This window comes from Eutrigla gurnardus, assembly GCF_963514095.1.
Source record: "Eutrigla gurnardus genome assembly, chromosome: 13".
NCBI lineage: Eukaryota > Metazoa > Chordata > Actinopteri > Perciformes > Triglidae > Eutrigla > Eutrigla gurnardus.
The window spans coordinates 9,743,179-9,767,780 of record NC_139936.1 but is presented as its reverse complement, the minus strand read 5'-3'; the positions used below and the strand labels follow the sequence as shown (position 1 = coordinate 9,767,780).

General features: G+C 42.0%; 1 protein-coding gene across 2 annotated transcripts; it reads left to right on the top strand.

Moving 5' to 3' along the window:
• Positions 1 to 925: 925 nt before the first annotated feature.
• Positions 926 to 21,842, top strand: egflam (EGF-like, fibronectin type III and laminin G domains). Of its 2 annotated transcripts, XM_084025605.1 has the most exons (25): positions 926 to 1,463; positions 5,357 to 5,466; positions 6,674 to 6,760; positions 7,379 to 7,405; positions 7,495 to 7,612; positions 7,722 to 7,857; positions 10,178 to 10,344; positions 13,024 to 13,136; positions 13,238 to 13,485; positions 13,909 to 14,087; positions 14,365 to 14,465; positions 14,547 to 14,647; positions 14,846 to 14,990; positions 15,256 to 15,445; positions 16,141 to 16,266; positions 16,669 to 16,912; positions 17,014 to 17,125; positions 18,087 to 18,203; positions 18,348 to 18,528; positions 19,032 to 19,055; positions 19,244 to 19,322; positions 19,446 to 19,589; positions 19,946 to 20,029; positions 20,412 to 20,515; positions 20,601 to 21,842. In XM_084025605.1, exons 1-25 carry the CDS (start codon positions 1,358 to 1,360, stop codon positions 20,750 to 20,752), a joined length of 3,195 nt encoding a protein of 1,064 aa, XP_083881731.1. In that variant the 5' UTR covers positions 926 to 1,357; the 3' UTR covers positions 20,753 to 21,842. The 2 variants fall into 2 exon arrangements, with proteins under 2 accessions (XP_083881731.1, XP_083881732.1); XM_084025606.1 differs by lacking the exon at positions 16,141 to 16,266.
• The last annotated feature ends 2,760 nt before the right edge of the window (positions 21,843 to 24,602 follow it).

Genomic DNA, 24,602 nt, shown 5'->3' with positions numbered 1-24,602 from the left:
TATGATCATCATAAAAATGTCTATAATCTACTTGAAGAAGTTAGGATGCTGTGCTGCAGGCCCTAAAGATGTATCTTACATTTCTACATGGAAAGACGTCCAGCAGCCCACAGTGTAAACCAGGACACAACATGTAGGAACAGAATGAGATAAAAGGATTTTCACCATATCCTGTGCAAATTGATGTCTTGAGTAATTTATGTTTTTTTTGTATGAATGTAGGAAATGCCTGGCCCAGAAATTTATATCAAAGTAGGTAGATGGCAGAGTGAAAATGAAAATGGCTTCCAACTCAACCTGTTTCCTGGCTGCTGGTTAGATGTGTCTCCCATGGTACCTCTAATATAATACATGATTTCAGAAAACAAGTTTAAAAGGTCTCCAGGGGAAAGGTCTGGAGCACAGCTACAGCATTGTTTAATGCTAATTTGTGCAAGACTTTAATGGGAAAAGTGGATTTTCACCAAATCCATGATACACTTTGACTTAGAATATTTACTTCATCAGTGTTCCCAGTCCTCTTTCTTTCCCCTCCTTGATAAGAATTACGCATCTAAATTGATTTGGCTGAGCTCACCTGAACACGCACGCGCGCATTGTGACGTGCACACGAGTCTACATAGACCACCAAACGTGTCTTTATTTCAGGTTGAGACCACCACGCACAATCATCTCGGTTTATACATATTAATGAGTAGCCTCGGTGCTGCTTAAGGAGACATTCATTAATGCATTCATTGTTTTTCCCCCCTGGACGTTGTTGCACGCATACAGGTACGCGCGCGCACACGCGCACACACCCAGTATATAGTGTCTGTTCCCAGACCGGCTCCCTCGCTTCTGCGTCAAGACACGCGCTCTATCTGTGTCCGGTATTCGGATTAGGGGCTCGTTATCCTCTTAGCTCTAAATGCCCCCACGTTCCTGCGCTTGGCTGTCCGTCTCCTCCGCCGTCTACGACGCAGACCGGAGCGTGACACGAAAGCGAGATGCGTGCGTAAAAATGCCCGTGCCCACCATTCAGTTGTTTTAGTCGGTTACGCATTACGCGCGGATCGTCAGGAGGACAACCGTGTGTCAGCGTGGCGTGCATAGGGCACAGTGGCTGTCTGTCCGTCGGTGCATGTGTCCCAACCCACTGATCTTTTGCAGACTGTAATCTTATCAGTGTCAAACCGGAGCTGCCCTTTTCCTCTGGGCACTTTCTGCCTGTCTTCGGATGGCGTTTGCGCCTTAAATGTGGATTTTTTTTTCTTTTTTCAAAGAAAACTTTTGATCAGCAAAGGCTTAGTTATATTTTTTGATTGTGTGATAAAATGCTGATTTGACCGTTTCCAACTTTCGACCAGCAGAAGACATGGAAGCTACATGTAAAGAAAGGAGTCTTTTATACTTACTTCTCTTTGCAATATGCACAGCCAGCGTTTGCTTCTGTGCAAGGAGATCAAACGCTCGGAGATCTGGTGAGTTTACACGTTAAGCCTTTTTACCAGACCTGATGTAATCCCAATGATATTAACAATAATAATAATTATATGTTATATGGAAACATTGTTGTGTGTTCTGTTTGTTTGATTACACCAGTATCATAGAGCCAGATTTGAAAGTTTGTCACGTCACATTTTAATTATTAAACAATATTTCAGTATTGATTCACAACAATCCAGGTGACTATTTTAAACTTTTAAAGTCCAGCTCGAATTAAAAGCGATTTAAAGCTGGAAAATATGAACTATAGTTATTGGAAAAACGCAGCATCATCATCATGTAATCTCCATTATATGCCTTTGCATGCAGTATTATTCTGCAACCAAAGCTTAAGAGCAGCATCTTCCTTAGACCATTAAAACAAACCGTCCCCGCCCCTCTCTCTGTAACTGGTGAGCTACAAATAGTCCACAGTAACAGGACTTTAATAGGGAAGAAAATGGGCACTGGGTGAAAACACTGTTTTCCTTTTTTTAAAACGTTGTTTTTCATAGATAAAAAAACAAAACGTTCTGCATATTTTATGACATTTGTCATAGAAGGAAAGACAGAAAGAGAAATATTTAGTGATAACAAACTTCTGATTTTGTCCACAGTGTCCCCTCTCTCTCCTCGTCTCTAGCTTTCTTTGATATTCTCTCACCATGAACACTTTTCCATCCCTGTTTTTTTCTCTCTCCCCTTCCCATCACTTCCGTTTCCTCCGGCCGTCAGTCAGTCTGACTGTCTGTCGTATCCCTCCCTCGCCCTTTTGGACCCACAGGCCATAGCAGGCGGACTATTGCATCTGTCTGTCAGCACAGAAAACTCACACAGAGGACGGCTGTAGCCGTGTCTTCATGACTTCCAGTGACATTTGTACTTGTTTTCCTGTTTTTGAGGTCTTTCGGGAGGGAGGGGGGTGGGGGTGTCATCAGGGCTCCGTGTCCACATGAATCACATCAGCCTTTGCACAACAAAGCTGGTACTACGCCAAAAGAGTTAAGATTGAATGACGTCTCTCCCCAAGGTGGTCCTACTTCTTCAGGATTTTGACAGCTTTCTCCCCAGTTAGAATAAGCTGTTGAATTATTTATGGAATCATTCAGTAGCTCTATTTCTTACACTTACTGTAATGTAGATCCAAACGTATTAACTTGTCATGCAATTCGTGCCTTTAAAATTAAACCCGTTCTTTCATGTCACTCAGTGAAAACATCGTTTGGTGAAAGACAATAAAAAAAATAGGACACAATGTGAGAAACACTTTCAGCAGTTGACATTTCACAGTTTATCCCTTCAGATTCGCTGTGTTTGTGTATCCTTCCCTTTGCTGAAGAGCAGCACAGCAGCCTGTCTTAGTGGTCAGTCTTCTCCATGACTCACTCTGTAAGTGGAGTCTCAATTCTGGACTAATGTTGAGCAAATCAAAAGTATTATGAGAGCACCTTTTTCAGTTAGGCCAGAGTGGAAATTTAACATAAATGACAAGCTAAGTGCCTGAAACGGCTTGAAACATTTTCCCCGTGACGGATGAAAAAAAGCTCCAGAATTTAAAAAAACAACAACAGAATTATTAAATTAAACTAGGCCGATATTAGCTTATTTCCCTTAAACTGGTATCAGTCATGGCAGCCAATAAGTAATACGAAAATTACGTAGAAGGCGTGCCTCCATTACATAGTTTGTCCATCAGAGAGAAGTTTTTAAAATATCAGATATTCAAATTTCCATGTCAGTGTTAGCCCGAATATTATATGAAGGATACTTCAAATAGATTCCGTCATGGTCCGTTGGCTTTTTATATCCATAATCAATAATCATGTCATGTCTGGTTTTACTTCCTGCCTTTGCGTGTTTTCCCGCCACTTTTGATCGTCTGCCCCGCCCTGATTAGTTTCACCTGTCCCTCGTTAGCTCACCTGTTCCCTCTTCAGCATTAGTCAATCACTGTTTATACCAGCAGTTTCTTTGCTGCCTCTCACTTTGTTGTCGCTGAATCACTACTTTTTGGAGTTCTGTCACCTGCTACCTGTTTGTCTGCTACTTACCTGCCTGTGAGCTTTCTCAATATAGCATTGAGCTACAGCAGTGTGTTCGAGTCCTTCCTGCCACCCTAACAGAGGCAGATGTTGAGTCATGAGCCATTTTAAAGGAAACATCACAGAACTGTGGAAGTTTGCTAACCTGGGGGCGCTTGTGTTCAGAGGGTACCTGATATCGGGGCCTCTTGTGGCCTTTTTCCAACCAGTGATATCCTGCCTAGCAACTATATCCTGTAAAAAAGAAATAAGTTTGAGCGATGTCCTGATGTCTTTATTCTGCCCCTCACTCATGGTCACGAGCTTGTGATGGTGAGTATTGCTGAGACAGTTGTGAATGCATCCAGAGCTATAGAGCTATGCAGCGGACTACTTCTAAACCAATCAGTTGGGAAAGTTATATTTTAACACCAAACATTTCATATTTTTTCTCCCCCTCCCCGCTCTTTAAAAATAATCATTTCCACCACCTGAGGAGACACAGGATCAATACAGAGTCCTTCCTGCCAAACATAATCCATCAGTTGCAGCGGTTTGTCAAGACTTTCAGGATTCCTGTTTTCGCTCCATTTCCCCTGAGTATTAAAATATGTGCCCAGACCCACCTTAAACATGGAAACACCACTGTAAGCTGCTGTATGTTGATGGACGTAGAAATGATTTAAGAAGTTCCCCCTTTTTCTATCTACTCTAATTCTGTGAGTCGAGCTCGCCCGTACGTACGCCGGGTCGCACCCCTGGGGAGATATGGATGATCTGGGAATTCAGCTGACATACTGAATTAGCCGCTCGGATGGAAGAGCAGGGTTGAAAAAACAAAAAAGCAGGAGAGATGTCGAGAGGGTTACGGGGATCCAGGGAAGAGGTCGGCATAGGGAGTAAAAGTAGGAAGTCGGAAAAGAGGAAAAGAGCAGCGTTGTAGCTACATGACAATTCAATTTACAGAGTTCAGACTGAAGCAGAACCTTTGTTCGATCCTCATCTCGGTGTATATCTGGGAAATATGTCACCTCATTTCGAATCACATATTGTCACAAAATCATGTAAATGATGACATGAAATGCACGGCTATTATTCTATAAGTGTCCTTGTCTGCTCTCGTTTCCAGGAAATGAATATACAGTCGGAGGGTGTCGGTGATCTACACCTCCGCAGCTCTTTCTGCGTCTTTCTTGTATAATAGGCTTTTCAGGCTGCAGTTGGGCACTGGAGGCGCAAATACAATGTGTTGAAGTGTCACAGGAGTGCCCTGGATTTAATAATAACAAACAACGAAATACGAAGTTAGTCATTTGATATTGGAGGCCAGCTGAACGGGGCTGGATTATCCCATTATAAATGGTCCCTTTTGAACCCTTCACATAGACTGTGAGGTGAAACACAGTGTAGGTTTTGTTCATAATATCGTTGGCTATTTGGGAAGATATTGCAACAGCCTTGCTTTGTTCAACCCTACAGGCAATTTCCTTCCTTAGTGATTCTGAAAACGGCTCAAATTAGTTTTCACTTTATATACTTTATCTAAAAGGAATAATCTTCACAAGGAGGAAGTTCTAAAGGTGCGTTCAAAAAGTATTTTATCTTTATCCAACCGTTGACAGCTTACGTTTTATTCAGTTTTATTCAGTTTTATTCCGTTTTATTCAGTTTTATTCAGGTATTAAATGTGGAGATGCTTATGAATCTTATAATATTGGACAAATTGGTCCCAAACGAGGTAAATGTAACATTTTCTGGTTCAATAATCCATCATGGCATTTCATTCAAATAAAGAGTTTATCTATTGTCACTGTGACACTTCCAGGTTCCCCTCACTGATTATCTCTGTGTGTGTTTGTCTAAACCAGATCGTCTGAGTCCTCCGTTAGACATCCAGCTGGAGACCGTCAACTGCACCGCCTTTAGTGTACGATGGAAGATGCCCCGGCGACATGTCAGCACCATCACCGGATACAAGGTTGTTACAGTTATACTTTTTTTCTTTTTTTTTTCATTATTTCTGCCATTATTTTACATATTTTTCATGGTAGTCTTATTGGTTTCTCAGGGTTTGCTAGCAGACATTTCTGTGAGATTGCTCGCAGATTTCAAGAAAGTCAACATCAGCCGTTTGACACGTACAAACAGTTCTGAGAGAATAAGAAACCATTTAGCTTTATAAACAGCAGGCTTAAAACTACAAAAACCAACACACATATACTTTCAAGAGCTCTTTCTCAAAATGGATAGAAAGGCTTTCAACCTGGTAAACATAGAAAAAGCTTCTCAGATACGTCGTAAATCATACTTCCTCATTTTTTCCCCTGAATGGATGCCCTTACAAGCCATTGACGTGGTTGCCCCCCCCCCCCCCCCCCCCCCCCTGTTGCTTTTAAAGTGCCTGTCAAATCCACCGTCCAGCAAGATGGCCTCGAGGGCTAGATTGATATTTAAACATTTCTGGTGTTTTGATGGAAGCCCTTCACTTTATGTTTTGAAGGGAAAATATAGCTCTGAAAGTTGTGATCATAAATCTTGAGTTTAGTGTCTTGAAGAGATGTTTTGCTCCCGCTGTGCTTCGACTACTAAAGTAGGAATTGCTTTTCTCGGTAGAAACATCATGGCCATACTTTTATTGATATGCAAAGGCAGGTTTTCGGACAAACTCTTTGTTTTCTTTCTTGTGTGTTTAATTTTTGTTTCATTATACTTTGTGAATGAGATATAACACCTTGCTACCTTCCTTCCTTCCTTCCTTCCTTCCTTCCTTCCTTCCTTCCTTCCTTCCTTCCTTCCTTCCTTCTCTTGTGTTTGTTTTGAGTTAACCATTAACAAAGTGTGCATCAGTACTAGTGTTAGTGTGTGCTCTGCTTTTGACCATATGTCTGCACTAAGAGGATTAGTCAGCTACCTCGCCTCCCCACGACTCGCAGATAAACATGTGCGTTCTTTTGGCCAATCACCATGGACGTTCATACATAATCTTGTTTCCTCATAGTATTTTCTCCTAATTATGCCGTGTTCACATTGTCACAGCCATGACTTAATAATCAAAGAGCTGAAAGGCAAAACAAAGGTTCTTTAATCCAACACAGCAAGTATGACATTAATGAAAGCCTGCTGGTTTGATTCTCAAAGGAACAGTACGAATCAGAGACTTGTTCTTATGTGTGTATGTGTTTCAGGTTTTCTACACAGAGATGAGGAATGGCCGTCCAATGGAAACAGCGTCTTTGATGGAGGTGCCTCTCAGCTTGGACATGCTGACCACTGTGAGAAGGCCGACTTGCATGTTTGAAATCAGACTCCGTTATAGACTTTTCCATTATAATCACCACACGACTTCCATCTGTCAAAATTAGAGGATGTTAGAGGCAAGTTAGTGGCTGAAATCAAAATCTTAACATTCCTGATTTATCACTACACAAAAAAAAAACATGCTTCAAAAGCACCATGAAAAAAACAACAACAAAATATTCAGAAGCAATATTCTACATTTTTAAATCAACAATACCATGAGATGATGGAAACTAACAATGAATTGATGCGACTGACAAGTCTCTATTTTGGTCAAGTAAGTTTAAAAACTACAGTGTCGAAATTCTTAATTAAACTACGCTTGTTTCTTGTTTCTTTTTTCTTTTAAGATTTAAGTTTTGAACAAATGGACATGGGAGACTGTTGCTTTTGATCTGTTAGAGAAACATCATATCTGAAGTGTGACACTGAGTGACAAAGACCATTCAATTTTAGAAAATCCTTTCTATAAGAATATAAAACTACATTTCTAACAGCATGTTGTTGGTATGTTTTGACTTGCATTAAAGTTATAACAATGTCCGCAGCGTGAAAGCAAACATTTATGGATACCTCTCTTATTTTCTCCAAAGGGGCAATTTGATGGACAAGCAAGCTTTGTGAGTATCATTTAGCCTTTTTTTTAATGTATTCTTTTTCGAAACCTGACTGTATCTCCACCCCCACACCCCCATATGCCGTCTTCTAGGATGTAGACATTGGCAAACTTAAGATGAACACTAACTACAGAGTCACTGTTGGAGCGTATGGGTGGGCGGGGGAGGGTAGACCCAGCATGCCCAGAGACATCGGCACGGCGTCCCATGGTAAGAATATGTGAGTAGTATAGGAATCACAGCTGAACGTCGTTATTTTTATTCTCCGGCGGCGTTTGTTAATATCTTCACTGATTTCAATTCCTTCCTGTTCCATTAGACACGTGCATGCCCCCATCACCCCCCACTCAGCCTGTTGTCATGGCTGTATCTGACACGGAGCTGGCGTTGTCATGGCAGCAAGGAGAGAGCGAGGGAAGTTCACCTGTCCTTCACTTCCTGGTGGCTTACATCAGGTCGGTTAAGTCATCAACCCCAACAGAGCATTTAATGAAGCTTAATCTTTATGAAACGTCACCAGTAAAGTGTTGTTGCCTAACACTCTGATTCCTATTTTTCAACCATAAACATTTGCACTCAATTACACAGGCCACACACATACGAACGCCATCCAACCCCAGTGCATATAGACACTTACCAGGTGAAGAGCAGCCTGAAGTGGCCACGTCATCAAGGGAAAGAACAGGCCTGAGTGGAAAGCCTTGTTTCATCACGGGCTTGTGAGAGGAACGCATTGGTCAAACTCAAGTTATAGTCAGCCTGCCAAGGCTTGTTGCATCTGAAGAATTGGCAGAAAGGTTTGCAAAAACCATGCACAAGCCAAGCAGAGATTCAGATGTGAAAAAAATAATGGCATCTCAAAAGGCTTGACATTTGGAGTAATACACGTATTTGCTTTATCTAGCATTTAATAAGAAGCAACTGTTCACTGTAGCAGGGGGAAACAGCTCACATGGCTTTCTACGAAGGTTTGGCAATATGACTACCATCACCTCGAAGCTCCCAAATAACACTTACCTCGTTTGTTTAATCTCTACTCGAAACAGAGACATGAAAACATCAAGTCCAAAGTTATGCACTGGAATGTTGGCCATGATGCAGGGACATCTGAGGCTTTTTGGGTTAGGTTGCCGTGCAACCGGCGAGGACGAGGACATCCCGTAAAACCAACCGAGAGTGTTGCTTTTATAGCGGTTTGGCTCAAACAAACTAGATACAAGATGTTAACGTGTGAGCTTTAGAGGAACTAGCTGTTTCCCCCTCGCTTCCAGTCTTCATGCTAAGCTAAGCTACATGACTCCTGACGTCTGATCTGAAATTGATAAGCAGGATGGATCTTCTCATAAAACTCTCAGCAATAAGGCAAAAGGAGTGTATAAACCAAAATGTTGAACAACTTATTTCGTATTTGTTCATCATTATGTATCAACATAATGCAAAGAACTAGCCGACGCCGTATGTAGAAAAAAACAAAGCCAAGGTGTGTTGCAAAGTTGCAAATTTGCTACTTTTTTTCTCTGAATATTGCCCACCTCTCGGCTCCATTTTTTTTTACAGTGGCCGAAATATACCATCGTAGAAGTCAGCAGGAGAAGCATGTACGCTTTAAAAAATGGGAACTCTCTCTTTTTACAGTGTATTTCGTGAGGCCTTTGCAGGTCTGCTTCATATAACCATTTGTGTTTTGACATGAGGATCAGTCAGGCCACGAGAAAGAAGGAATTTCTTTGTCTAGTAGTGTCGAGACCCACATGCACATAAACAGTATATGCACAGACACACACACACACACACACACACACACACACACACACACACACACACACACACACACACACACACACACACACATACACACATAAAGGACCTCCCATGTCTACACAAGTCCTCAGGCTCATGTCAACGGAAGTTGAGCCTTTCAATGATTTACCAGACTCAAATAAAAAAGGGCAGATTCTAAAAATGCCTTCATAAGAATTGTGTTAAAGAAAAGTTATAATGAATTAAAAAAAAGTTGTAAAGTTCAGGAACCAAGCTTAAACAATATGAAAGCGTTGCCCTTCATGGTGCAGTGTTAACACCCTGAGACAAAGAGGAAGAGACGGAGGCAGGGAAACTGTCACTTACATCCACAGACGAGACATGAATATGTGTCTGTTTTTCTGCGTGCAGGGTCATTTTCACACAAAGGGGCCGTCTTAGAGGCAAATATTTCTCCCTTTGTATCAAAAAAAGCCTCGCTGAAGAGAGACATTGATCGGCGGTGAAGATGACTCTGTTCAACAGATAGTTGAAGCTCCAGGCGCCCAGACGCAGCACAAAAATATGGCAGTTGGAGATGATGGGCAGAAAAAAAATAAAAGTTCAGGGGTTCATCATTTTTGTTTTTTGCTCTACTTTTCAAAGCGGCTCTGTGATTAAAGGAAAAACAACAACAGTGTTTTTAATTTTAAAAGGGCCGCAAAAATAGTAACATAAAACCTTCAAATCTCGAGCTCAATCAATTGCTCTTTTTTTCTTTTGTTTGAAACCTTTTGTCTATTTTGTAACCTTGAATTACAGAAAGCTCTCCAATAATTATACTCTTTGCAATCATGTAACATTTAACGCACACACAACAGCAGGAGGAACACATCCCTCACAAAAACATATCATCATCATCCTCAAAACAATTTTTTGGAAGATATGTTTTTTTAAGACCCCTCAATTGCACTTTTGGAAAAAAACAAATATAATTTGATAATTATGAGATTTTGTGCATCTTTTCATTCACAGGCCAGAGATGGATACTGAGTGGACGTACATCCGCGAGCCCATCGAGGCCAACTCCATGGTGTTGAAGGGGTTGTTGCCAGAAACCGAGTACCAGTTTGTTGTCAGGGCGGCCAACGTGTATGGAGTGAGCCCACCCAGCCACATCAACAGTCCCGTGCGCACGCTTGGTGAGGCCCGATGTCCATCTCCGAGCCGACGCGTTGTGTTGTGACAGCCAGGAAAGCTTTTTCGTCTCGTCCCCCTTGTTAGTTTGGTTTCAACCACATTTCAAAACAAAGTCAGTTTCACCCACACAGAACTAAACGGGCGGAATCAAAGTTATCCTCACAATAAAACATTTATCGTCGACCACCCTGTTTACATCCCGGCGTTGCTGTGGAAACGGTCGCATTTTTCTCCCAGTGTCCCAGTTTCAATTACATGTCTGCAAAATAAGCTCATTTTGTTTATGTCAACAAATTTGTTTAAAAATTAAAATACGAAGCTGATCATTTAAGGACATTTTTGCAATATTAAATATCATAATATATAATAAATTCCTAAAATATTGCCATTTTTATCCAAATTCCTTCAAATTTTGAATAGTTCCTGTGTCTTTGGGAGTCTAAGATCTCCTCAAATCAAAATGAGGAAATAAATTCAATTTAATGAGTCATTTGAACACAGAAACACAGTTTGGCTGTCTGAGCTTTAATGCAGGACAACACCTGGCAGTGTGTCAGTGGAGCCTGATGGAGATGTAGAGCAGCAGAATCATTTACTTTATTATTTTTTGATGTAGGTGGCGGCTGGTGGTGGGGGATGGTCAGGACTGATTGATATTAAAACACACAAACACACACACAGGTGTGTACCACACACACACACACACACACACACACACACACACACACGTAGTAATAGCAATGTCTTAATGGATCGTGGACCATCACATTAAACAACAATTTACCTATAGAGGCATAATGTTATGCTCGTGTGTGAGTGGATGCTTATGCATCGCAGGATTTAGGAGTATGTTTTTATATGACTATTACAATCAAACAGCCATGTAGACACAATCACATTATTGTTTCCATGACCTACAGCTGCTAACTCTAGAAAGCCACGTGGGTTTCTGCTTCACACGCTATGTTAGCTGTCAAACTGCTGTAAACCGATGGAATGAAGTCCTGCTAGACCGCTCAGACACGGAGCTCGAACGACGGAGGGGGAAGATACAAGAAAAGACCTTGTTAAAAACAAGGTCGATGAAAGTTACATGAAACGAGACTAAATGAGACACGGAGAGAGAGACTGACAGACGGGGCGGAGAAACGAAGCGCTCCACAAGCGTGGTTTCTTAGCAGGGGATAAAAGCGGGTTATGTCCGAGTCTCATCAGACAGGATTAAGGACGGGATGCCAGACCCCTTCTCTGATCATCCACACCCCTAATGGATGCACGCACACAATACGCCACTGCTTCAGGGAACAGCGGGGGTGGGCTTGACTGACTGACATACTTTTCTTCTCGCTCTCTCTGTGACTGCTCTTTATGTATGTGTGTGTGTGTGTGTGTGTGTGTGTGTGTAGCAGTTGGACACAGGGTGGTATTGACTGAGGGGGATTGTTACACAACAGAAGATTAGTTTGCTCAAGGCTTTTTTGGACAAAACCCCACTACCCCTCCCTCTATGCCAGCACTCAGTATTCAGGATTTAATGTTATTAGGCTGTGCTGATTAGCTTTTTTAAATCTAAGTATCCACTCAGCCTTAATAGTTTCTGTGACATCTTTGATTTTTTATTTAGTCTTTTGCTGTTGTCCAAGTATGGCATCCATCCACACCTGTGAAATACCTTTCAATTCCCTTACTTGCCAAGTAGCATGATACTTGCAGTATTTGATACTGTAGTTTGGGAGGTGGAAGAGACCAGAGGGAGGCGATGTTGTTATGTAAGCTAAGATTAAGTAAAGTGGAAGACAGAGGAGATGTCACATTTAACATATTGTTTTCAAACTTTTTACTTTATTCTTAGAAAGGGATTTCGAGCAGCTTATTCTTTATTTCTATATGGTGAAATGTGAAATTCTATGGTCCAACATACCATATAACACACATGTATGCAAGTGGTCTTTGTGTTTGTAAGGAACATTTTCACTGAACTCACTGTCCGGCTTTGTGTTTGTGCATTCTGAGCTGCCGTTGTGTACCGAGGAGACATGTTTCAGTACGTGGTGCAGCAGCCTGGGTACAAGCTATCAGGTAGACCCGCTGGGCTAGAAGCTGCTCACTACCATCCAATGCCCTAGCATCACGTGATCATTCATCATAGCAACACAGTCATAATAACCACCATTGATGTTTCTTGTTGGGGCCATTTTCATTGTCAACGTCATTTTTGCTGTCAAACATCATTCCACATGAGTGTATTGTTTTCCCAGGAGAAACTAGGACTTCAAATCTAGTCGACTATTTGGCTGCCGATCCAAAAAGAGTATTTGAAGTCCCGTCGGTCTAAAGTAAAACGAAAGTTTTAAACTACAATAGCTACTTCAAAAAATCATTATGTGGCTTAGATGGATGTCCCAATTAAGGAAAGTGGGTTCAAGTAGCTTGTTTGCCCTCAAATCTTTGGAAATTCCACACTACAATATAAAAGAACATCTGCAAGGCCGCTGTCATCACTTGTCCTCCTGATCGGAATTCAACATATTCACAAATGGCTTGTTTTTCATTATTCAACACACTTTGTTTGATCCTTCAGCCACTCCACTCCAATCATCACGTGTCTTTTTCACGACCGCCAATTGAACCTTAAAACGCATGTACTAAACCTCGAGTGTCTTTGTTGACATTCTGAACAGGCGCTTCAGATGTGGGGAGTGGTGATTACGGCCGTTACATCACAGACTCAAGGATCAAAGATGACGACGGCTTTGATGTGGACGACTCTGATTATGATATCTTTATTGAAGAGGTGGGTAAGCACATACTGCAGCTGGACAGGAATACCTAAAGATGTCTTGTAAATCATCATGCTCTTCTTCTTCCTTCTTCTTCTTCTTCCTTCTTCTTCAGTTGAAGCCATTCCCAGGGATCAATCGGGACAACAGGAAGTCCCAGCTGCGCTCGCGCCCCGATCCGCCATCCGGCCGCAACGTTGTTTACCGCATGAACACCGTCACTCCTCCCAACGCCACTGCTTCTCCAGCTTCCTCCACCAGCTCATCCATCTTCCCAGATTTCACAGATCTGGTTTTCTCCATCACCTCAGAGCAAAGCACCACTGTTGATACCACGACTACTGCCCCACTAACCACCACCAGGTAGGAGATTACTATTTACCTTGATGTGTTTTACTGAATTCATCTGGTTTAGATTGATTAGATATCACTGAGGAGTTAAGGTTTAAAGTGTATCAAGAAGGGTTTTTTTTTCTAGATCGTTTTTTCTTCTGGCTTTCTGCTGTTTCCTTAAAGCCACCTACCTTTTTTTTCATTTTCTTCCACTTACTTCTTTGATACTAGATGGAGAGTGCAGCAGTGAAATGTCACATCAATTGAAGCTCTCATTCTGGTTGTTATGTACAGCATCATTAACTGCAGCACGTCTGTGTGGCCTAACTACCACTGCATTTGCAACGTTTTGGCCTTTGCTGTTTGATCTGTTTTTTTAGATTTGAAAGTGAAACATTAGCTAAACCACTGACTCTGCCCTCACTACCTTCTTCCTCTTGTGATCCACCTTAGCGTCACTTTGCCCACCACCACGACCGTGTCCCCTTGGAGGGGCGAGGTGCCCCGTGTGTACGACCTGGCCTGCGACGACACTGTGTGCCCCCCCGACAGCTTCTGTCTCAGCGACTACGAGGGCGGAGGCTCACGCTGCCACTGTAACCTCGGACGGAGAGGGGACACCTGCTCTGAGGGTGAGGGAGGTGTAGTCGGTACGAGGTTTTGTAAAAGTGTGGTGACGGGGCAGCACCCGGTCTCTCGATGAGTGGGAGCCCCCCCTAACCTCAGTGGCTGGAGCTCTAATCCCACCCACGGCCCTCTGTCGCCCCCCTCTCACCCCTTCACCTTTTCCCGAACATCCCTACCCAATAAAAGCAAAAAGCACCAAAAAAAAAAGAAAAAAAGAAAGAAGTGTGGTGATGGGACAGCTGTCAATTGTAACTTGACTGACATGACTTTATTCTTCTTCAGTGGTGTCGGTGAGCTTCCCGAGGTTCCTCGGCTATTCCCACATGACCTTTGAACCCTTGAAAAACTCTTACCAGACCTTTCAGATCACTTTGGAGTTTAAGGTAATGCACCATGTTCGCCCCCCACTGATGTCTTCTAAAAGGGTGAAAAACGAGCTTTGAATCCGTCTCTCTGTGAACCAGGCCGACTCTGAGGATGGCTTGCTGCTGTACTGTGGAGAGAATGAACACGGCCGCGGAGACTTTACCTCTTTGGCTCTGGTGCGAGGCAAGCTGCACTACAGGTGAAGTAAACAGTGACTCCTGTACGGGTTTGGATCGGCTGGTGGATAAAAGCAACGTTTGATTTAATGGTGCAGCTGAAAAAATGTGGTAGAAAAAAGAGAGCACTTTAATTTATATCATATCAATGTCATTTTTGCTTGTGACGGCATTTGTGTCACATCAGCACAAGGACAGGATAATGGTGTTTCCCCCCTCAGGTTCAACTGTGGTACAGGAGCAGCTCAGATAGTCAGTGAAAGCAGTATCGTTGTGGGTCAGTGGCACACGGTCACCGTCTTCAGAGACGGCATGAGCGGCTGGCTGCGTATGGACAACGACACGCCCATATCTGGACGCTCGCAGGTAAGGATACCACAGGCTGGTGACAAGAGAAAGGCTTGTGTTTGTATTACACTTGGTTAGCATGAGGACATATAGATGAGGGGATTCGTGCATAAATTAACCTGTCAGAGTATAGAACATCCTTAAAAATGGAGGGAATAAACTGCAGTGTAAATAATCATTTTAATGTTGTGGTTTGAATGAATTTTCCGTGAGACATTGGACCAACCTCCAAGCGTTTTACAGTAAAAAAAAAAAAAACATTTTGTCCTCTTCACTATTTCAGGGCCAGTACACTAAGATCACTTTCCGCTCGCCACTCTATGTGGGCGGCGCCCCGAGTGCTTACTGGCTCGTCAAGGCGACAGGGACAAATCGTGGCTTTCTCGGCTGCATCCAGAGTCTGACCATCAACAGCAAGGCGACAGACATCAGACCTTGGCCTCTGGGCAGAGCTCTGAGTGGAGCTGATATCGGTGAGGAAGCGTACAGCATGATGCTTCTTTGGCTGCATATGTTACCCACAATGCACCGGCTCTCCTCTCAGGTTTTTGTGCTCAGACAAGTTGTTTAGGAGCAACTATGACGCGAAGGAAGCATGTATTTTTGACTTTGCACATAATTAAGTAAAGCTACAGGGTGTCATTTAAATTGAGATGACAGCATTTGTTCATTGCAGAGTATTGTCATTTCACTTTGTCTAAGAAATACGACGATGTATAAGGGCCACTGTAGAAAAAAAAAGAAGAAAAAAAAGAGAGGTGGGCAATATTCTGAGAAAAAAAGTCTCAAACTTGCTAGTTTAAAGTGGCAAATTAGCTAGTTTTAAAGTCGCAAATTTGCTAGTTTATTACGATACAACAGGCATTAATGGCTAGCTAGCTTCCCATGAATGTCTCATTTAGCAAATGTGCTAGTTTTAAAGTTCCAAATTTGCCACTTTAAAACTTTTTTTTCTCAGAATTTTGCCCACCTCCCTCGGCTCCGTTTTTTTTTTTTTTTTTTTTTTTTCTACAGTGGCCCTAATATGCTGAGAGCAAAGTAGGAAAACTTAAAATTGCAAAAGCTTTTTTTTTTTTTCAATGCCCCCCAGTTTTGGATGCATCATGGAAACATGTACATATACATATGCTGAGTGTGTCGTAATCACCTGACATCCCCGTGCCACCAGGTGAATGCAGCGACCGCGTGTGTGACCTGGTCAGCTGTGCCAACGGCGGAGTCTGCTTCGCAAACCGCGCCGACGGCTACATCTGCCTGTGTCCACTCGGCTTCAGGGGAGCGCTCTGTGAAGAGAGTAAGTCCACTCGGGAACACACACTTTTCGATTCGTACCACTGTGGACGTTGGCAAGTGAAAGCTCTTTGCGTTTTCTTTGTACTTGATGGTCACCGGTTGTCGCACAAAGCTTTTAAGGTAATTACTGACCAGTTGAGTGCAATATGATGGAAAATTGGTGAAGATGAGGATTATTATGTTAGACAGGAACAGAGGGGTTGATTGCATGCAGGGTTCGGTTTTCACACAATGTAACCTTCCGCTGTCTCTCTCTCGTTATCACGTCCTTCCTCTTCTATTCTCATCACTTCTTCCTCCTCCTCTTCACTCTTAATCGTCTTAATGCTCACACCTCTTCTTTCCCCTGGGTCCCAAATCTTCTGTCTTTCATTTCTGCTTTTTTCGCTCTCAAACTCCCCAGCTTTCACTCTGGCCTCACCTCTCTTCAACGAGACGGTGTTTTCGTACGCGGTCCTCCCGTGGCCTCAGTCCTCTCAGAGTTACCTGTCCTTCACGGAGTTTGAGCTGACGTTTCAGCCGTCGACGCCCGACGGGACGCTGCTGTACAGTGAGGACGCGGGCAGTGGAGACTTCCTGGCGATCAACCTGGTGGACGGATACGTGGAGTTCAGATTCGACTGTGGCTCTGGTGGAGCCACAATAAGGTGTTAAACAGATGCGCTCTCACACTATTCTCTGTCTCCTTCACTTTCTCATTACATGTTCTAACTAGAGTGCCTGTTTTGTTTGGGACTGGTCTGTGCAGGAGTGAAGAGCAGGTCAGTCTGGACACGTGGCATGAGCTGAGGGTGTCTCGCACAGCAAAGAGTGGTATTCTTCAGGTGGACAGCCAGAGGCCAACGGAAGGGATCGCTGAGGTATTTTCAGTGTTGCATAAAGCCGTGTTATGTCATTTTTGACCACAAGAGGGCAGAACCATATCAGCGACGGCGTCTCTGTACACAAATAAGTAGTGAAAGAAACATCAGCCTAATTGCAGAAGGAAAGCAGTGTGTTTGACTCCCATTGGAGTCATCCGTCAGTCCAACATGTACTCGCCTTATAGCCCTCGTTTCATCCTCAATATTTTAAGGCCAACTTCTGATCGTTAAAATATATTTACGAGGACAAACTTCCCAAAAAAGGGGGGAAATGAACTGTAAATATGTAAATATGTGTTATGTCACGGTCAGCTGTGATGACCAAAATAATAATTCTGCTTTCCCTCACCCATCACTGCTTGCAATTATGAATCCAAAATGGAAGGTATTCTGCATCATAGATCCATCATAGAAACACGTCTCGTCACCACGAATGTGTCGTGATTGCCATGGTGATATTCAAACATCACCGCTCAGTGAAATTATGCTTTGTTTGAATTACTTTATATTTGAGTATTTCTACATATAAAAAAAAAACATCTTTGTAAATGACCAAAAATAAACAAATTATTTAAAATAATTTAACCAATTTGCAGTTCCTTCTCTGAAACCCAGTGGTTGAGAGAAAAATGTCTGGGTCAACTAATTATTACTTCTGCTGGGTGCTTTAATGATTGCATCTATTTATTTGACAAAGATGTCACTTTAAAGTCATTTCAAACTCACATTTTGACATTGCCTTGCTTATATACTCCTGCATGATCACACCAAACAACCAAAACAGTCACAAAATACAGATTTTAGTGTAGGTTATGGAGACAAATAAAGGCAAAATGTCAACTTTTACTGTACTGATATGCATGATTATTTTTTCCCACAACAAATAAGATGCTTTGTTTCTTTTATCCTTGCCACTCGACTCGACATACTTAACTAATATCTTTGATTTACTCTTCAGGGAGCATTCACGCAGATCAACTGCAGTTCACCTCTTTATATTGGTGGAGTACCAGAATATGATAAAACCAAGAGGACAGCCGGTGTGATAAAGCCCTTCACTGGAATCATTCAGAAGGTATCACCAGATTGCAACACTAAACCTTTGTGTTATTTATTTGGCCATACAACTATTTTGACATTTATTTCAAATCCATCACACTGGTAACAATACAAAGTTAATATGTAAGTCACATATTTCTTTTCTTTTCACCTTCCCCAGCTGATACTCAATGACCGCACTATCCTGATCACAACCGGCTCTGCTGGTGGAGTTAATATAGCAAACTCAGCTCACCCATGTGTGGAAAGCCCCTGTGCCAACGGCGGCACCTGCAGGCCAAAGTGGGACAATTACGAGTGTGACTGCCCCCTAGGGTACGATGGAAGGCACTGCCAGAAAGGTTAGTTGGTCAGCATTTCTATCTTTTTAGAGAACAGGCTTATGTTACTAATAGTTATGAAATGTGTGCAACTGCATTGTTTGGTTGAGTTTATTTTTTACAGATAATATACACGTAACTGGAAGCAATGTGTGGTTTAAACACTGCAAAATATTTGTTTAGTTGACTTTTGAGCACTAATCTGTTTTTGTTTTTGCCATGTTTGTCTTTTGTAGAATAAAACCAAAAAATATACATTTTAATGGCACAGTCAATGTTTTGGTAAAGAACAGAAGTTCCGATTAACAATCATTTTTTCATGAATTGTATAGAAATGAATGATGACAATGTATTTGCTTGTGCGTAATATATATCGCCTTAACCACGCGGCGTAAAATCTCCTCTTCTCTGGGATTAAATGTGTTTTCTGTAATCATGTAATGTCATATCAAATGATATGTTGTACACTGTAATCCCTTAAGCCCATCTATGCCTTCTCTGTTTTTAATGCTTTCACTGACCAGAGTGTGGAAATTACTGTTTGAACAGTAAGTTTTCTTCCATGAATTCAAAGGAATATTAACAGATATTACATATTAATAACCTGCACATGAACAAAATCTTTGAACCTTTCTCCTCACCGGATCATGTTTAGTTTTGTAGCTTAGCCTGAGTCAGTAGATACATGCTAACGCTTGGCACCTTGTGAAGTAAATGCAATGTTGTCTCTGCACAGCTGTGACTGAAGCCATTGAGATCCCACAATTCATTGGCCGGAGTTACCTGACATATGACAACAGAGATATCCTGAAAAGGTCGGTAGTGTGAAACACACATGGCTGGTTATCATCCCTGCTTTAAACACTGAGTGTTGTTTTAATTTATCACAGCAACCTGTTTTAATCATGCTCACAAGTCAATTCATCATTATTTTCCAGGGTGTCTGGATCCAGGACCAACCTTTTCATGCGTTTTAAGAGCACAGCCAAGGATGGCCTGTTGCTATGGCGAGGAGACAGTCCAATGAGACCCAACAGCGACGTCCTGTCAATGGGGCTTCAGGGTGGTGCGCTAATCTTCAGGTGTGTTGTGTTTGTGTAAAACACAGGGAAAGTTTTCCGAAGTGTTCTGGCTTATGAAGAAATACTGCTAGTCAAGGTACAAGTCCTTCTTGCCACATGGATGCAGGAAGGGCAGGTTTCAGTTCAGTGCAAGAAGAGGATGAGGATGATAATGATGGAGAGAGACGCTGATCCCACCAAAGGGCAGGGAGAGCTAAGTACCTCGCCGAGGCAGAGCCAAAAAAAGACCTGAAGTCTGAGGCGGCTCCATGATCTGGAAAAGAACCAGGATTTATCTGAGAAGTACCATACGAATGTGAGCCCACTGCACCCTTTGTAACGAGCGAAACTCATTGTCCATGTTTCCATTGTTCCAGTTATAACCTGGGCAGCGGTGCGGCCACCATTGCTGTCAATGGGACCTTTACAGATGGAAAGTGGCACAGAGTCAAAGCTGTGAGGTAAGTTCTAAAAAAAATAAAAAAATAAAAAAAAATCCTTTCAAATGAACACAACTCAGACATTAAAGCTGCGCCTATTGCTTCTTTGTCCACTTGGGGGCAGCAGAACAATCTGACACATTGTCATCTTATAGAGATATCCTGCAAACACGTTAGCAAAGACTTGTTTACACATACAGAAGACAGTCAATATTAGTGGAAACAATTACCTAAAAGAAGCTTGTTCATGTTTATTGATTTATTTAAATATGGATTAGTGCATATTCTCATCACCTGTTGTCCCATCCAGACCATTAAGAAACACGTTAACGACCTTTAATTAAAGGACTTCATATTTACAGTAAAAGCAAATGTGCCATGGCGTCTGTCATCATCTCTTCAGGGATGGACAGACGGGGAAGCTGACGGTGGATGACTACGGAGCAAAAACAGGCAGGTCGCCTGGAATGATGAGACAACTCAATATCAACGGACCCTTATATGTCGGTAGGTGCTGCTGACCACTCCTGTGATCCTGCTGCATATGTGCTGTGCTGAGGTTAATATCTGCATGTCTGTTTTCTCCCTGAAGGTGGCATGAGAGAGATAGCTCTTCACACAAACCGGCAGTACATCGGAGGCTTGGTGGGCTGCGTGTCCCACTTCACCCTCTCCACTGATTATCACGTATCGCTGGTGGAGGACGCCGCCGACGGCAAGAACATCAACACCTGCTCCAACTAGAAAACTGGCTCTGCCGAGGTCCGTTTCCGGCAACGCCTCCAACCGGAGCGAAAAACGTCGACCAGCTGACTCACATTTTTGGCCAACCGGTTCAGGGCCGACACGGTATCGACTCAAAGTCGGGGAGAGACTAACAACGATGTTGCTTTGACTCACGAGAAGATTAAAGTGGCTCCCGTGTGCAAACGTTTTCAAACCTGCCAAGTTTTACTTTAACATTATGTGTTGACGAATTGCTCTGAAAAAAAAACACATGGCGGCAACAAAAAATGACCAGAGGATATTACAAAGCACAAGTACTCTGTGAAAGGAGAGAAAAAGCTTAGCGTTTATGGGTAAAAAAAAGGTCTTTGAAGGACACTTTTTTTTTCGTCATGGGATGATTCCAATCCGTATCTTTATTTTTTCTACTTTAAATCCTTATTTGATTGCTGGAAGAACCGAGTGATCCGAGGGATCAAGAGTCATCACAAGTCTTTCATGAACCTGACCTAGAGCAGCTAGCAGAAATAAACTTCTTTGTAGAGGATTTTGGTTTTGGCCCTAGAAGATTTGTTGTTGTTTTTTTGGTTTGTTGTTGTTGTTCGTATTCTTGTTCGTGCCGTATTATCAGTCTGTAGACTACGATGATGTCAGGGTTTTTTTGTTTTTTTTAAAGGTTGCTAGTTTCCAAGGGTAAAAAATTCAAGCTGCACATGTTTCTGTTTGCACTCTTCTTTTTGCTTACACTCTCGTTTACTTGGAACTCATGTTCATCACTCACTCCTGATGTTGCCACGGCAGCCAAAGTCCTGCACGACAGCCTGTCACCATCACCTGACACTAAACCACAGCCTTGTGGACGTCAGCTTCGAGTTGAGTTTTTGTTTTCAAATGTGGTTAAAATCCTATTGAGGTGCGAGATTGTTCATTTAGTTTCCGTGCCTAAACTGTAAAACTTCTTCAAATAGACATTCTGCGAACCGTCCACCCAGCCTGCGGTTTTGAAATGATTCTTGCTTAACTGTTAAAAGAAAAGTGACATCAAGCGACACCCTGGTTTCACAGTTTTAGCTCAGAACACTAGTAATAAATTGTCGGTTACTACACAGTTTACATGTTGAATTTATTTTGAAGGGAATGAAAGGAAGTCAGTGGTCGTCATGGTATTTCAACCAAGAGTGTCATGGCTGAAAGGCATCTCAAATGAATTACACCGTGTGACTGTGTACTGTGGATGAACATGTGATCAGTGTGCTCATCCTAAAACATACAGCTACTCAAGCCTCTATTCTTTTATTTCATTTCAAACCTTTATTTAACTCTCGTAGGGCATTGAGGTTTCCCTCATTTACAATGACGACGAGTTTATATCAAAGGACGACTTAGACAATAGAAATAATTACTAAATAAACATTAGTAAGTAAATATAAATAAATACAGTTGCAATTTGATGAGATGAGATTAAACACCAAATGTTTAAAAACAGTAAGAGATGGGAGTACTTTAGGGTTTGTTGCAGCGTTCCATGTGCTAGGGGCGTCGATGATAAAGGTCGCTTTAGCTCCACATGAAAGGATTATGATTAATTTATAGTCCTAAGGAAGTACATTATAGTATTTTTAAAAAATGAGATCAGACGTTCACTGTATTTGTAAACACTGTGACCGCTGCCTGTCAAAAACAAGACTAATTAAAGAGGAATTGATTACGCTTATTCAGTATCATTTTACATCATTCTGTATGTGGTCACTGCGTGATCAGTTCACATGATAAGGTTAGGTCACATTTCAAGGGTGTCTCACATGGAATTTACAAAACGGTCATGGACCACCACCCCCTAATCTTATTCAACTACTTTTAGTCGCCTACAATTATCCATAGTGGTTGCAGATAAGAAAACACTCTTTTGTTATAAGGAATAAACCCAACAGCAGGAATAAACCCAACAGGGAACCCTCAGGAACACAATGACCAGGAGAGGAATAGTCTGCACATCATGCATTCCTGTATCATTATACATTTTTTTAAACGTTAATTGTATTTTTATTCTGACTCAAGAAGGTAAAACAAAATACCTCATTTTTGACCTTTCTGGAGGTCCTTTCAATCCCAAGCAAGATTACTAGATTTGACATTATATTTGAGTTGATAACACTTTAACCTCATCCTGCTTCTTACAGCTACTAATACCATATTTAAAGGGTTGACCCTCCAGCCCTTTAATTAAACACACCAACTCTTGTAAGAGCACAAGCTTTTGGAGCGAGTAAATGATTCAAAAAGTGAAAATGAGAGCCTCATCATTGCAAGCAAAAGCAAACGTTCTGCGTGAGTGCAATGAAGGAATAAACCGAAAAACTTCTGCCGGCTCTCGTTCCTGTTATGAAGCCAACGTGGGAGGTGGAAATAACAGGAGATGCCACTTGACCTTTGTCTTGGTGCACATTTCTGTCTTTGCTCACATAAGGAACTGTCTTACAAAACGAGGTGATGACCTGTTGGATGTCTATTTCTCATTTGTACTACACAGAGGAACAGGCGAGGACACAATTAAGTCCTGCCAAATAGAGGTGTGTGTGTGTGTGTGTGTGTGTGTGTGTGTGTGTGTGTGTGTGTGTGTGTGTGTGTGTGTGTGTGTGTGTGTGTGTGTGTGTGTGAGAGAGAGAGAATCCAGAACATTTGTACGACGACAGAGCATTGGAAATGAATTACTTAGCTCGTGCCCCATCAATGATTCAGCAATCAGCTGGAACAAAACATTATCAGACTAGAATATCACACTCTGCTCCTAACAGTCTTACTTATGAGTCATAATGCGCCTTGAAAAGAAACATTTAAATCATATATCCCTTGATAAATGATAAAAGAGTACAGTCCATCCTCTCGGGGAAATGTAAATTTAAACAGCCAGTGAAAGCCGGAGAGGACATGTCATGCTGCCAGGCCGTGTTTCTATTAAAAGCACAGTTTGCTTCTTCCTCACAGTGTCAGGTCACACCAGTTGTTCTTTTATACGTCATATAAATAACACATATATTCTACAGACACCAGACAGGAAGTGTGAACCGTTGGACTGAGAGACAGACCGTCAATCCTGTGATATGATCCCAACACACTCCATCACAAGACAGTCTTTGTGCTTCCTGTTTTATGTTGTTACCTCTCCTCTCGTTCCAGATATTCCCCTCCTTGCCTTTGTGTGTTTGTTCCACTAGTTTGCTCCTGTCTGACCTGATGTGATCCACCTGTGTTTAATTAATGCCTGCCTGTCTGAGGACCCCCGTGTTGGCATTCCAGCACGCTTCCTCCTATCACCAAATGTTTTAATCCTTGCCAGCTTTTTTCTTTGGAATCAGATTGTTTTCCCGGCCTCGTTTGCCTCGCTGACTGACCTCCAATGTACCGAACCACTGCACGTAAACTCTTACCCTTTCTCGTTCTTGTGTCTGGAGCCGAGTCCCGTGTGATCCCATCGTAACAAATCAGAAGTTGTTGTTGTTTGGTTTTTCAAAAATACAAAAGATTAGAAAGTTTTGAGAACACTCAGAGTGTCCGACAAATGAGAGACTAATCCTTTAAGCCCAAAGATTACACATGTGCACAAATTTAGAAAAGGGGATTTTTTTTTGTATTGAATCAGACACTGCATTATTATGACAAAAGAATAGATATACAGCATGAGTAAAGGCAGTTTATCTCACTATCACATGATGATGACCCTGAGAAAATGCATTTGTATTACTGTGTGACTTTTATTTTATTTTACAGGGGATTTCAGATTTCATAAAAATGCTTTATATGTAGGATTGTGGTGTTAAAAGGCTCAGTTGGCACCGAACATTCATCGAAAGTCAGAGAGACATTGGAC